General features: G+C 43.8%; 1 protein-coding gene across 2 annotated transcripts in view; it reads left to right on the top strand.

Moving 5' to 3' along the window:
• Nucleotides 1-14,269, top strand: part of DUSP22 (dual specificity phosphatase 22) — a 41,864-nt gene that overhangs the window by 4,684 nt on the left and 22,911 nt on the right. For both annotated transcript variants that reach the window (XM_040548035.1, XM_040548034.1), the window contains exons 2-3: nt 993-1,026; nt 8,603-8,685. In XM_040548035.1, the coding sequence (XP_040403969.1) occupies nt 993-1,026; nt 8,603-8,685 (117 nt within the window). The remainder of the gene's footprint in view (nt 1-992; nt 1,027-8,602; nt 8,686-14,269) is intronic.

Here is a 14,269-nt window from a genome sequence, read left to right as displayed (position 1 = left end):
ACACTTGGGTGTTGCTAAGGCTTTGGGAAGCTGGTGCTGACATATCTGTATGGGTGGCATGCTCTGCATGCGCCGAGGAAAAACGGATCGTGCGCTCGCCCTGCCGCACTCGTGGTCCCTTCAAAGGATGTGGGCGTGGGTCAGATTGTCCAGGTGGCAGAAAATGAAATTTTTGGCCAGAAGGCACGAGCTGGGTCTGCCCGTTGTTTTATTTTTACGTCCTTGCTGCCGTTTCCAAGTTGGGAGGGTTATGAAAGGGTGGGAGGGGTAGCGCCGCGTGTTTACCCGGCTGTGCGTGCACGTGTCCTCGGGCTGCGCGGGGCCGGCCCTCGGGCTGACCTTGACGCTCACAAGTTGAGGAAAGTCCTGTAACTGAGACCCGAGTGTGCTTCTAGGAGAGGCGCTGTGAGCGAGCAGGGCTGGGGGAGGAAAATGCAACTTTCAGGCTTTCATCAGTTCTCACTCTCTGAACGCACAAGGAGCTGTATGCAGCGATTTGCCCTGTCAGGGAGCCCAGCGGGGCTGCAGCCCCCCTTGCATGGTTTTGCACTTTGAAAGTCTCGCTGGAGTTTGTTTTGCAGTGCTTTATCCAGCTTGCTTAGCAGCTTTAGGCAAATTGCCTTCTGCCTTTGAAGTTTCATCATTAGTTAAATAAGGGCAGCTCTTATCGCGCCGTGGGGGGGAGGGACAGGTTGTGAGGCCCACTCCATGTTCGTAAAACACCTCTCATATCCTCGGAGAGCACCCTTTATGCCAGCGTCCACGTTACTAACAACCCCCAGTTGTCAGTGGAAGCCTTCGAAGTGTGGCGTACCTGGAGTAACGTAGTTTGAGACGGCTGCAGAGATGCACGAAAAGCCGTCAGCACTTTTTAGAGTGCATTTGACAATAGTCTGCTAAAGTAGTATGTTCCATCCTGTATGCAAATTGAACTTTGTCAAATTGTGTTACCACAAGATATCTATATTTGATACTATATTTCTTTCTCACAGATTCTGCCCGGCTTGTTCATTGGCAACTTTAAAGGTAAGATTAGTTTTATCGTTGTCTCTAGGACTGCTTAGCAGGGGTCTTAAGGTATTGTTTCGCAGGCCTGCCCGATTCTCTGACGTCTCTGCAGCTTCTCTAACCCCATCTTGCTTCGTTCCTGGATTCACTTGGCAGTGCTTAAAGAAGAACCTGTTTGCTCTGTCGTCCGCGTGCTGTGCTGCTGCAAGTACTTTAAGAGAAGAAAAATGAACACCGTCTCCTTGGTGCATGCTTCAGCTGGAATTCCTAAACACTGGCCTGCCTTAAATGATTCCTGTGCTAGGCAGACAAGCATGTGAGCCAGGCAGATTCTTTATAAGGCTTATTGCAAGCCCTCCTTATAAGTAAAGGCTTAGCATGCCTTCTGCTCATTGCTTTCATTATTTTGGTTATTTATAACAGCTGCTAAAGAGTTCTGTTATCACTGCATGCGAGACCAGTAGGTCTGTAGGCTGCTGTCTGACCACTGATACTTGTGCTGTCCGTGCTGCAGGTGTACGATTCTCTGGATTGTTTACCCTTTTGCATGAGGTTTACTTTTTGTGCATAGAAGGACAGAATCACGTTTAGGAAAAACAGGAAACTTTACACGGGCATCCCAATAAACGCCCTGTTCTCAAAGCAGTCTGTTAGCAGCAGTTCCAGCTGACTGTCCCCGCTCAGAAATCAGCGGGTCGTGCCTGTACAGTCGTGTGGGTACTTGCTGTTAGCTAGCAAGGCAGGACTCACAGGGGCTACTGCAATGTCATACCCTTCCCGATCTGTTGGATATCGTAGCTGCTCTGTTAAGATTGGACAAGGTCTGCACTGGATTCGGATGCTGCTGTACGTCTTCTCTGCTCCACTCTCCCTCTCCCTCCTCCACCAAAACCTGCGACTTCACTTTTCTTTGTCTGAACTGCTGTCTGATTTCCCTGACTCTGGCGGTACTGACCCACGGTCCATGCTGCCCCTGCGAAGTGGAGCTGATCGCCTGGGGAGGCAGCCCAGAGGTGCACCTGAAGCTAAAGGCTGCCTTTTGCCACGCTGGGGTGCAAGCACAAGTACGAAGGCTAGTGTGCAAGGGGAGTTAATCGTGCCATGGTAAGGGAAGTGAAAGGACAGAGACAAGTTTATGCTGGTGGAAGTAGGTAATGCGAAAAGGAGAAAAAGAAAGGAAGGGGAAAAAAGGGGAAATCAGGGGAAGAGGATATATTTGAAGACTCCTCGGATTGACCAGTGCATTGAGCCAGTGACAAAACTAGCTTGCTCACAGCCACGTTACTTCCTTCTCTTTGTCAAATAATGTGGGGGAGAGGCAGGATGGGAGGATGGATGCCGGGCAGCAGAGCCCTTCAGGACGGCTCTCGATTCGTCGCTCTTGCTGCAGCAGCCCTGCCGGTGAGCCCTTGACAGCTGCTCAGGGGAGCGAAACTCAGCTCTGTTTCTCGGTGCCATTCTGCTTTCAGCTGGTGAACAACTTGACCAGCTGAGGGGAGGTGGCCAGGGTTGTGGAGTGAGTCAGCACCGCTGCCTGTGCCAGGGCTGTGTTTTGGACTCAATTTTTAAATTCATTAAAAATTGGGCAAAATCAATCATTTATTTATTGCTGTGACCTCTGGTCACATTGCATTTAATAGTTAGCCATCACGAGCACCAGATACTACATCTCACGTACACGAAGAGGAAGAGAAAAGATTGGTGTTGCAGTACCTCATTAATACAGAAGCAAATTCTTATGGTTTTGTTTTTTTCTGCACACCCCCCACCCCACTTGCTTCAGAGTGATTGCAATGAGCTTTCCATGCAGTGAAGTCATCCAATTTAGGAACAGGCTATTGGTTTATCATCAGAGTGTATTTCTGGTGTAATCTGATTACCGTGTTCTTGGGGCATGTTCTGATTTGTGGCACTATTTCAAAAAGTGACTAATAATTTTGAGACTTCCATAAAGGGGATTGTTGCTGGGAAATACTCAGCAGCGTGCAGTTGGGCTCGGTTAGAGTCTCCCGATTTGGGCAGCAGAAACATCTAGCTACTTCTAAAGACACGGGTTTAGGAAATGATTTCCTGCAATGCCCCTCTGAGCGGTCTGGCTGTTTATTCAGCTTGTAGCTGGAATTGAATAAAGCTGCATCTGGTCAGCAAGAGCAGTGCTGCATCCCTGGCATCGCTCGTCTCTCCAGAACGCAGAGCTGGGGCACCCTCGGAGTCTGTATGCAGGGGGAGAGGAGAGGAGGGAGCTTCCTCCAGAAGGGGAGTCTCTGAAACGCTCTGATCTGCCCTCTGGAGGATAGCCTCTCCTCCTTGCTCCAGTGACTGTGCAGGGAGCCCAGGCAGGCAGGCTTTCTGTAGCCAGGTCCTGGAAACGCTGTTCTACGCACGCTCGTCTCTCCCTGCTGCGTGGAGACCTCTGGAGAAGGTGACAGCCTAAAGGAAAAGGAATGTTTTTCCAGTTCCTGCCTTCCTGGTAAATGAGAGCAGGACGCGAAAGGATGCTAAGTAGTGCAGTCCTGGAGGTGTGTTGTCCAGAGATGGCATTCAGCAGGTTTTCTGGCTGTGAATTGCCGGTCAATATCCAGCAGTATTTCCGCTCTACGTGTAGGGATTCCTACTGTCTTTTTAGACCTAATTAACACAAAAGCAGTCCGTGACCGGGGAAGTGCAGCCGTGTCCACATTTAATTGGGAGATAAACTGAGACCCGAGAAGAACTTGTAGAATCAGTTTGTGGCAGAAATGGGAGCTGAGCTCTCTCCTTCTGGTTTGCGTGCTGCTGCTGTGCAAGCCTTTGGGCACACAGGATGTGAGGGATTTTTGTAACTACCTTAGGGTCCTCGGGTGAGAAAGTCACATGTAGTCGTGGTTATGGAAAGCACTGAAGCAAGTGCTGAAACCCTACTAAATCCACAGCACTCGAGTACGTCTTCATTTGTTATCTCTGAAGATCTGTGGGCATTATTCTACTTAGCCAGTAGCACATTAAAATTGTAGTATGTTCCTGAGTTTGTGTGTTTGAGATTGCACAGCTAGAGGGCAGAAAAATTCAAGAAGAACCACAGGTGTCCATACAAAGTACTCTAGACTGAGTTTGGTGTGAAAGCCCAGAGGGAAACAGAGCTCTTGGGCTTCTTCAGTGAAAGTTAGTGAGGAGTTGCTTCATTGTGAAGGGGATGGGAGGGCTAGGGGAGCAAAATGAGGGAAGGGAAAGAAGTAGTAAACTCTTCTCCCTGGCTCTAGTTAGGGGGGAATTTTGGTGTTCCTTTCAGGTGAAATTCAATCCTGCAGCCCTCAAAAGACAAAGAATTTATTGTGGGATTGCCTGTGTCTTCCGTGCTGGAAACTTGATTTCCCTTGAAAGGCACCTGTGCTCACAATGAAAATAGATGCTTTGTTTCTTAACAGACTGGTATGGCAAGGAGCTTTTTAGTCTTCTCCTGCACAAATAGAACAAATTATTTTTTCTCATCTGAGGCTCCAAGCAAACGCTTGTTTGCTTCAAAATCAAAAGATGTAGCAGTAGTGAGCCCCAGAGATTCAGGAGTGTTTCTACCTTGAATATTTAAAGAGCTTGTGTCCTTCCTTGCTTGTACTCATAGTTGGAAGATTCAAGTTTTTCCAATGGAATATTTGGGGGCTTTTTGATTTGAAGGGGAAAGCCACAATATGAGGTTTAATTCCCCTGAAGAGTCCAGTGTTGCTGTGGATGACCTGGAGAGTCTTGGGAAAGTTTATGCCCTTCCTGTTCCTGAATATAAAAAGGCAGTGCCCCCCAAGTGGTTCTGCTGTGTTTCTAGATCCGTCCTGTTAACAGCTTTGTAGTGCTTGTGGGAAAAGTTCCCTTTTCTAAGGCTTTGTTTCAGGTATTGAAAACAGGAGATAATGAAGATACTATTACCTTTTCCAGGTTCATCTTTTAAAGGAAGACCTTTTGTAGGTACTGTCATTAAAGAGAACATTGGGCACTTTTCCTCAGCTTCCTCACTCCCTGCAAATGTCCTCCTGAGAGTCTGGGACAGAATATTTATTAGAATGTAATATGAAGTGGTGATGGGAGATGTGGAGTTTTTGTGCAGGTGTGTTGTGTGTGTAAGTGTGTGCCTGTAAGTGTGGGTCACTGGACTCTGCTCTCCCATCAGGAGAGCTTTGATCCATTCATTTTCAGTAATAGCTCTTAGTGGTCTGAACCACTGGCGTTTAGGTTTTCCTTAAAATCACAGAATCGTTTCAGTTGGAAAAGACCTGCAACATCACCAGGTCCAACGATCAACCTGACCTACCGAGACCCATCACTAAACATGTCCCTTGGTGCCGCATTCACATGTCTCTTAAATGCCTCTAGGGATGGGGACTCCACCACTTCCCTGGGCAGCCTGTTCCAGTGTCTTACCACCCTCTCTGTGAAGAAGTTCTTCCTAATACCCAGTCTAAACCTCTATTTTAAATGTCTCTCTGGCTCTCTGCAAAGCAGAATATAAGGTGTAGAAGAACAGGTGTTTTATTTAAAAACATACAGAAACCAAACAAGGAAACGCTAGAGATGATGAAACTGTCTTAGTCTCTATGTATCTGCAGGTTGAGACCTGATGATGTTGTACTTAGAGGCCTCACTTGCTTTGTTTTTGTGTACTCAACCTAAAATTTTATACTGAAAATTTAATAGCTGCTAGCTTACTGCATTACAAGAGTGCATGTTTCTTTTCACACTAACAAAGTCAATTGTGGGCTTTGGAGGTGGAAGAAGAAAGGATGTCTTTAGTATGGGATAGCTAACCAAGGGGAAGAAAGGTAACAAACTGAAAATATGAAATGAAATTGTCTCCACTGTGTGGAGACATCTAATCTTCTCAATTAACAGGTGTGTTGCAGTTAAATGTTGCAGATCTAAACCTATACCACTGAAATGCTTTTTTTTTTTTTTCTGTTCCTGGCATGATCAATGCTTTTGTATTTTGTTGTTAGTAGTAGAGATGGGAAAGACTCTGCAGCTGAAATTGAGGAAAAAGAAGCTAAATATGGGCATGGCAGGGAGAGAGGAAGACTTCTCCAATGTGGACTGCATCTACTTACACCAGGAGTGAGTTTTCTGGAGGCTTTACTCAAAAGTCCCCATTAGCTCAGAAGCGTTTCATTGTATGAAACAGAACGTTAGGTAATCTACTGTGAAGAATAGTCCCATGTTTGAGGGACCTTCGGGGATGCACAAGATAGATTCTGACAGGTTTCTTTCATCATCAAATTCTGAAATGGGGTGGTTCTCGCTGTGATCTCAAAATGTGAGCCTGCATGTGGTTGTACAGCACTGTGCTATGGTAAGGAAGTTAGACTTGCTGTCATTGATGGGTAACTCTTCTGGCTTTTGGAGGTTCTTTACACAACCCCTTACATTTTTGTGAGTTTATGGTACAAGACTGTCAATGACAGAATATCTCATTTGTACTGCTGTTTAAATCAGCTTTGTCTATATTATCTGTAGAAGACTTATGGCAGGGGCCGGGGGGAACAAGGGGAATTTCCCTTCATAAACTGTTTACGGTTTAGATCCAGATAATACAGTCACTGGATGGGAAGCTTTTTCTCCTCTGTTTTCTGTGATTTGAATGATTGGTTCCTAAATATATTAAGGACCTGATGTTACCCTGGGATGCAGCTGTAGGACAGAGTCATTTCTAGCTTGCTTCTAGGAATGTCACTTACTGTGTAGTTCTGATCTGTTGAAACTCATTTAGTCAATTGAAGAAGTAAAATCTTTCAGTCCTTTTGAGTTGTACTGCATCTGTAAGGGTTTTAAGTCTTCACCAGAGCAGTCAGTGCTTAATGTGGGTCATACCTGCTTCTAAAGACATTTGCCTTGTATGTTAAGCCACTGCTTACCATGTAGGTCATGCTGATAATTAGAAGGTGGGATCTGATTGTACTAGGTGTGCATTCACACCATGAGTTCTGGCCAGCAGCCCCTGAAGTCTGTTGATTTTTAGGCACGTTTAGGCTGGCTTCTAGGGTTTCCGGCCCCTTGACTGCCTAGGTGTTCTCTGAGAAATCAGGACTGTCCTATACACTATTATTAAATCTGAAGGTCTGGTGTATTAGAAGACCCCTCCTGGCAAACATTGGCATTTCTTCTTTGAAATGCACACTCTGAGAATCTTAGGAAATTTTAATTGTTCTGTGAAGCTGGAGCTTATTTCTGTTTTAGATGGAATTTGTGCTAATTCTCTCTTGAAGGACTAGGTATCTGTGTTAGTCGTACAGGCTTGAGCAGTAGCAAGTGAAATCGATTCAGTTTTGAATCTTCTCTCTACTTTATTAGCCCCAAAGGAGCTTTTGTAATTGGATGAGGTTTAAATTTTGTTGCCTCTTATTTTTCTTGTGTGGATCTTCTCTGTGGGGCAGTATAATTAAATGTCCAATTCCTCTTTCAGATGTAGATAAGGCATTGAAACTTTATAGTAGAGTGGAATAATATGAAGGAGGAGATGCTGATTGAACTCTTGCCTGTACATAAAGAATGTACAGGTGATACTATTGTTATTTTTGTACCTAGAGAGAGCCGGTTTGAAACCTCTGTGGTCAGTGCTCTTTTTTTTGTGTGAAACCAGGCTAATGTGAACAGATTGTAGGGGTTGATTGGGAAGGCAGGTGTTCACATCTTAAAACCACTGCTGTAATTGCCATGACGTGTTGTGCCATATTCAAGCAAAAAGGTCAAAAGTAAGTGGACACAAATTAACATTTACCTGTATTAGTGGTTCTTTGAGGTCATTTTCTGACATGCTAATGGTTAAGCATGGGGAAAGTTGTTCAATGATGACAGATAATCTATTTTACCTTCTTTCGCATAGAAACAAACCCATGTTTTCACAATATCTAGCATCAAAATTTCTTTCACCCTAGTTTGCTTTCCAGTTTTGAATGTTTGAAACCCCTTGGTTAAAGGTCTAGGAACTACCTTTTCATAACTATGCTTCCTTGCTGCAGCATTTTTCATGCTTTCAATATCTCCTCAGTCTCTCTTCAGACTGAAAATTATGCTGTGTATTAGCTAAATGCATCTTTGTCCCTGCTAGTCCACAGAAAGTAAGGATTTAGTTGTGGTGTTGGCTGGCCTGTTGATACCTTAATTCAAGTGATTCAAGCCACCTGGTTGGCTTCACTCCTCAGGCCTGGATATCACAAGGCTGATCCCCCCAAGTGAAATTGTATCTCCTGAAGGGGGATTTGCAGGTGAGAGGAGGTAAGCTATTTCTTGTGGAGCTCTGGCTGCTTGTTCAGATGGCCATCACCTGCACATAGGCATGCACAGACTTATACTTCAGATGCAAAATACATGAAACTTTTGACTTAAGAACACATTCCTGAGTCACTTAAGGTTGTTCTTTATATAGTATATCATTTGTTTTGGAGTTGAAATGTTTCTTCCCCTTCCCCCTCCGCTGATGGTGTTCTAGAACAGCTGCATTTGGGGTTTTGCTTTACTTCATGAAGCTTCGGAAAGAAATGTGGCAATGACAGTGATTTTCAATGTGCACAAGGGAAAGGGGAGTGGGCTGTTTCAAGAGATTAAAAAAAATCTTCCTTTTTTTCCTTCATCACAGATGCCCGAGATGTAGAGCAATTGAGCAAGAATAACATTACGCACATTCTTTCCATTCATGACAGTGCCCGTCCTATGCTTGAGGTAAGAGGGGTGGGACTCCACGATAAACCTTTACTTTGCAGTTGATTGTCACACTCATCTTGGGGTTAATTTCATGTTCTGTATGTCTGGTGTTTTGAAACGGAATTTGGAAATGTTTGACAGCTGTATTCTTGGGATTCAGTCACAAATTTTGTTGTTGCTGCTGTTACAACAACAAGAAATGTAGGTGACGAGCGGAGAGACAATTATAGTGTCAATCAATGTAACACAACAATGGGATTGTTATTAATCTAATAGTAAAGGTAAGTTTTCTTCTGTGTGGAGTTCACGCATCACTTAAATAGCAATATTCCAGCTCCCCTTTTCCCACTACCAACTCTCCTTTGTACTAGGCCACTTTCCTGAATCTTCAAAACGAATCATCTGAGAAGCGTGCAGTCCTTTTCTGTATAAAATAGCCTTACTAAGGCTTGGGGCATGGGTGAAACAAGTGCTCCTTCATATAATGTACCCTAAGGCAGCAGAGCATCTGTATGTCTCCAGCACTGTAACATGAAGTATTATTCCCCGTTTTACGGAAGGGGAACTGATCTGAGGAGTTGAAATGACACGACTTGCTGTGTCATCTTGAGCAGTGAAAGAGCTGGAACCAGGCAGCAGGTCTCCTGTGTTTGACTCAACCGTCAGACTTTCTTTATGCCACGTTACCTTGAGAAGAAGGAAGTGTGGCTGGGCTTTGCTACACCTTAAAATCCTGCCATTTGATTTATATTGGAATTCAAGGCTTACTTCAAACTTAGAAGTGAAAACTACTTTTTGTAGCGTCCATTTAACTTACAGCGTGCCTGATGCAGGTTAATTCTGAAACATTGAACTTCAAGACTCTCCTTAGTTGAGGAGAGATGCAGTTACACTGACTAGGGGAGGTGTAATATTTCCTCTAGGGTGGTGTTCTCTAAAGTGAGCAGAGGCTTGTTTTTTTTATCATCATGATTAGAAAAGTAGGAGGACTAATTATGGCACAGTTCAGCTGCAACCTCAGGCCAGTGTTCCTTGTGGTGTTGGCGGTAGTTTTGGCAGCCCACATGCTGACCCTTTTCCCCCCCCCGCCATCGTTTGTGGTGGTGCATCTGTTTGTGGGTCTGCATGGTGAATAGATCTGGGAGCTTGCGTGACTTAAATATAACCAAGTCACCTTTTCTAGCTACCCCCACAGAAGACATGAATGATTACATTTACTGAGATCAGTTCCCAATCTGGTTCATGATGCAGTCTGAAAAATTACAGTGGAGTGGGAACAGTGACTGGCTGAGAGTGGACTTGCTTTGTTCACCCCTGCCTCTGAAAGAAAAGTTTCTCTAACTGTGCCTTCTGATTTTGCAGCATGCAATATATCTGTCTATGTGGTGGTGGTGTGGAAAGCTAAACTTCTCCCCAGTTCTTAAAGTAGTGCAAGGATTGCAAGTTTTGTTTATTCAGGAGCTTAGCTGGTTACTATTAACTGCTTTATCACTCATGGTCTTGGTGCAGTGTTTGTGTGCAACTAAATGCTTCTCTATAGGAACAAGGGCCTAGAAAATATGTTAGGTTGTGTTGCTTCCTTTGTTATTTACATCTTTCCCTGATTGTAGGTAGGTTTCTGTACAGCTTCTGTATCCACACGGTGCTCGAGGCTTGTTCTCAAGTCCACTGAAGTCAAGTGGGAATGCTTTTCTGATTCATTTTCAGGCTTCACTGGCAGAAAGTGAGGGCTCATGTTTGTGTTCATTGTGTTCAGAACACTTGATGTTATTCGGCCCTTTAAACATGCAATTGCTGTGATATGAGAAGCATTTTTCCCTGAGGAGCCCTGTTTTGTGTGTATGCATTTCTGTGGACGTTGATCATTGCTGACAAGCTGTTGTTTTTTTTTGTACTGTGGTAGTTGCATTTGTCTTTTACTAACAATATTTTAAGTATTTCCTAATCATCCTATAGAAAATGCTACAAATATTTCATTAAACAAAGTTTTCTCTGCAAGCCATGGAAGGGTAAGTGTTTTTAGAAATAGAAAAATCAATGTTCCTGAAGTAATACATTGTCAAAGAGAACTCGGCCTATTTTGGTGCTCTGTAGAACAAACAAATATGGGACTTGTGCTCTCAAAGAGGTGACAAATTACCCGTATCTCATCAGATTTTGAAGTTACAGTAATGCTTGTTGTGATACACAAATTCTTCTGATACCGCACTTAAAGCTGAAAACATTGGGTAGAGAATGAAAATGACCTATCTGGTGTCATTGTCCATATGGGGTAGGAGCAATACTCCAGAAGTAAAAGCAAATGTCAGTATATAAGGTGAACACCAACTTGTTAGATTGTAAAATTATTTTCCATTTTAATAACTGACAGCATTGCCCCTCTCTATGTGATGTTACAGACTGTTCTTACCTGTTCATGTTTAAAGTATTCACAGTAGCTTTTAAAATGTGTGCTTCTTTCTGTGCTTTGTGCATACTGCAGTATTTGGAAATACGCTTCTTTAGTTCCTCATAGCTTACTAGCTTACTTGAAAATGACTGTAGAGTTTCACAAAAAACACTTGTTATATCGGTTTAGGTTTCATAGTGTGTTCCTGTTGAGGAGAAATGATTTAAAACGAATGTTTTCTCACTGAAATTTGGTTTCAGAAGTTATTTTGATGATTATTTACAAATCCTCATGGACTTTTGAGTTATGGGTGTCTCATAGTCAAAGTTTGGCCTTGGGAAGCTACTGGGCACTTTCAAGGTGGAATAACTAGAAAACATAGGTTGAATCAGTTGGAATATAAGACTCTTTATACCTTTAGACATTAGCAGCATACATTAAGTACAAGACATAGAATTGATTTGTAAGGTTTCAAGTGTTTTAGATTGGTAGGAATCTGCTAAAATCTGGACTAATCTGTCTTGCAACACTGCCACTTAATTCTTTTCATATAAACTGCTTCAAGAAAATTTGTCCTCTAATAAAAAACAGATCTAGAATTAATTTATATTTAGAAAGCATCCTAAGGCTGTGGCTTCAATGAAGTACACCATTGCTATGCGGGGTCTTAACCACTAAGGTAAGCATTTTTGTAATCTAAAGATGAGTGTTTATAACTCCATCAGAAAAACTATAGGTAATTGGTGGCCTGTCCAAGTGAAAGGACTGCATGCCATGTGGAACAAGGTTTGTTACCTCAGATGCATGGAAGGAATCCCCTGAGTAAGAGTGGTGTCTGACAGCACCGTGTGTATTCCTGCACAGGCACAGAGGCATTAGCCCTGGTGGCTCCTCCAGAGCTCTTTGGACAGCTGCCGGTGGAACACTCACAGGGGTTTTATAAATCCACACAAAAGGCACATGCAGAAGAGAACAATTAGGTTTCTTGCCACCTGCTTTCTAATCTCTCTCTCAGCTAGCTCAGGTTTGAAAATCTCTATTCAGAATGTGGGAAAGTGAAAGGCAGATGGGAAAACAGGTATCCATGTGCTTTAAATAATTGTCTATCTGGCGGTGACCAGTTGGTTCTCTTAGTAGGACTCTTTATTAAGGACAGGACAAATACTTTTGGGGTTGGAGACCAAAAGGCCTAAAGGCCTGACTTCTGTGCCGTCCAGATATCCTAACCAAGCAGGTGCAGTCAGAACACACAGTGAAGATGGACGCACTTAACTCCTCCTGAGCAGTTTTTCCCCCTGTCTACAGACAACATATTTCTTCAGAAAAATCCAGCTAGGCCAGTTAGAGCCTTTGCTTTTGGATTGCCCCTGCAACCATTGCTCCTTTGGGATACCCTACAAAAGCTGTGGAAAGGCCTCCAAGATACATTCCCGTCAAATACAAATGCTCTCTACCTGCTAGAGCTTTTCAGGATGTTAGAGCGTACAAAACCCTACACATTCAAACCTGCCTTAACTGCTGTTGAGTAGTATACACAGCAAAGTCATGTCAGTGACCTTTACCTTAATTTCAGTAACTCTGCTCCGTTAAGGCTGGGGTCTAACCAAGTTTGTGCTGCTTGATCTAAATGAAGGAAGTAAAGGCAAATCTTGCTAATCATGTTTACAGGAATCTGGTTACAGGTCTGTAATACCTGTGTAACTGTAACACAAGTAATGTGTTTCACTGTGGAAATTCCAGGTGTTTGAGCCTGTTCTGAGGGATGGTGCTTGGAGAAGGATGTGGGTCCAAACCAAATAGGATGCTGGTGTGGACTGTGCAGCTGCTTGAACAAAACTGCATCCCATCCTGGGAAGCATGTGCTGTTGTGGACAGTCACGTTCCAACAGCTGGACTTGGGGCATCCTTATCTACCATTCTTAACCTTTCCCTGTCTCCTGCCACTGGACACACACATGGCAAAAGCAAGAGTGCGTCCTCCACTGCATTGGGCAGTGGTTGCTGTGTGTAACGCAGGAAGGCACTAGTCTTAAGGGGCAGTAGAATTTCTTCTGCTTTGACAGTTGTTCAAGCTCAGTCCCAGAGACCAATATCCACAGAGAGAGGCAGGGAATGATCTGATTACAGCCCATGGGTCCCCATGCAGAGGAACCGCCTCAGAATAACATGATGTGCTTGGCTTACAAATGAAGTTGCACACATTCAGGCTGGAAGGAAGCAAGGCTTTTAACAAGGGGAGAGTAAGCCGTTGCTGAAATATATGGCCAAGGCAACAGTGGATTTTCTTACATGCTTCACTTCTGTGTGGAAGTTGGTTCAAGTAAGGCTGTTACAGAGGTCTTGTTTCTCAGTCCTTGGTCTGTCCGAGATGCTTTGAGGTGTCAGTTGAGGGGACTGCTGTGTATGTTGTAGACACCTGTCCGTCAGTCCGTAAAGGGGCTGAAACTACCTGCTTCTTTCACATGGTCCACCACGCGTTTGTCAGTTACTAGTAATTTTTTTTGTTTCTGTTGAGTAGCGCCGGTGGGTTTGACCTAGCAAATGCTTCAAATGTGTTACCAGTCACCTGTGGTTGCGGAGCCCTTTGGGATTAATTTACTTACAGCATTGTCATTGTTAGACAGACTACTTCTGCATCACAGGACGCTGTGTATGCTGCTGTCATCTTGGAGACATCGTGATGATCACAGTAGTGTAGGCCTTAAATATACAGGACTTTACCTGGACGTTCTTGTACTGTCCTCTGTCACAAGCTTTCCATGTTAACAACAGCTCTGTTTGCAACACGTTGCATTAAGAGTAGGTTTTTGCATATGTGCTGCTTGTATATGCATGTGAGTTTTTTTCTGTGCTTTCTGTTGCTAGAGATTTTTTTCTTTTTAGTGTCCTTTTTCAGATAAGGAGTGTTATCAGTGTATGTGGCAGTTTCAGTTGAAGTCATTTGAATGAAGCGTCAAAAACTGAAATCCCAGCAAAACATGCCTGATTCTGGGGGTCTTGGGGGTTTTGTCATTTCTTTCTGCCCAGTACCAAAGCACTCAAGTTTTAAGCAACCCCATTTCATGTGAATAGCCAGTCTGTGTCCTGGTGATAAGCATGTATGCAGGTGGTGCTGTTTCAAGTCTTGTGGCTTGTTGGATTTCTTCTCTAGACAAAAAGAGTGATCTTAAAGCACTGCGTGGATTTTTGAATGCTGCAATGTCTTCTAGTTAG

Source organism: Cygnus olor, chromosome 2 (assembly GCF_009769625.2).
Source record: "Cygnus olor isolate bCygOlo1 chromosome 2, bCygOlo1.pri.v2, whole genome shotgun sequence".
NCBI lineage: Eukaryota > Metazoa > Chordata > Aves > Anseriformes > Anatidae > Cygnus > Cygnus olor.
The sequence above is the reverse complement of the archived record's forward strand: the minus strand, read 5'-3'. Positions and strand labels throughout refer to the sequence as shown.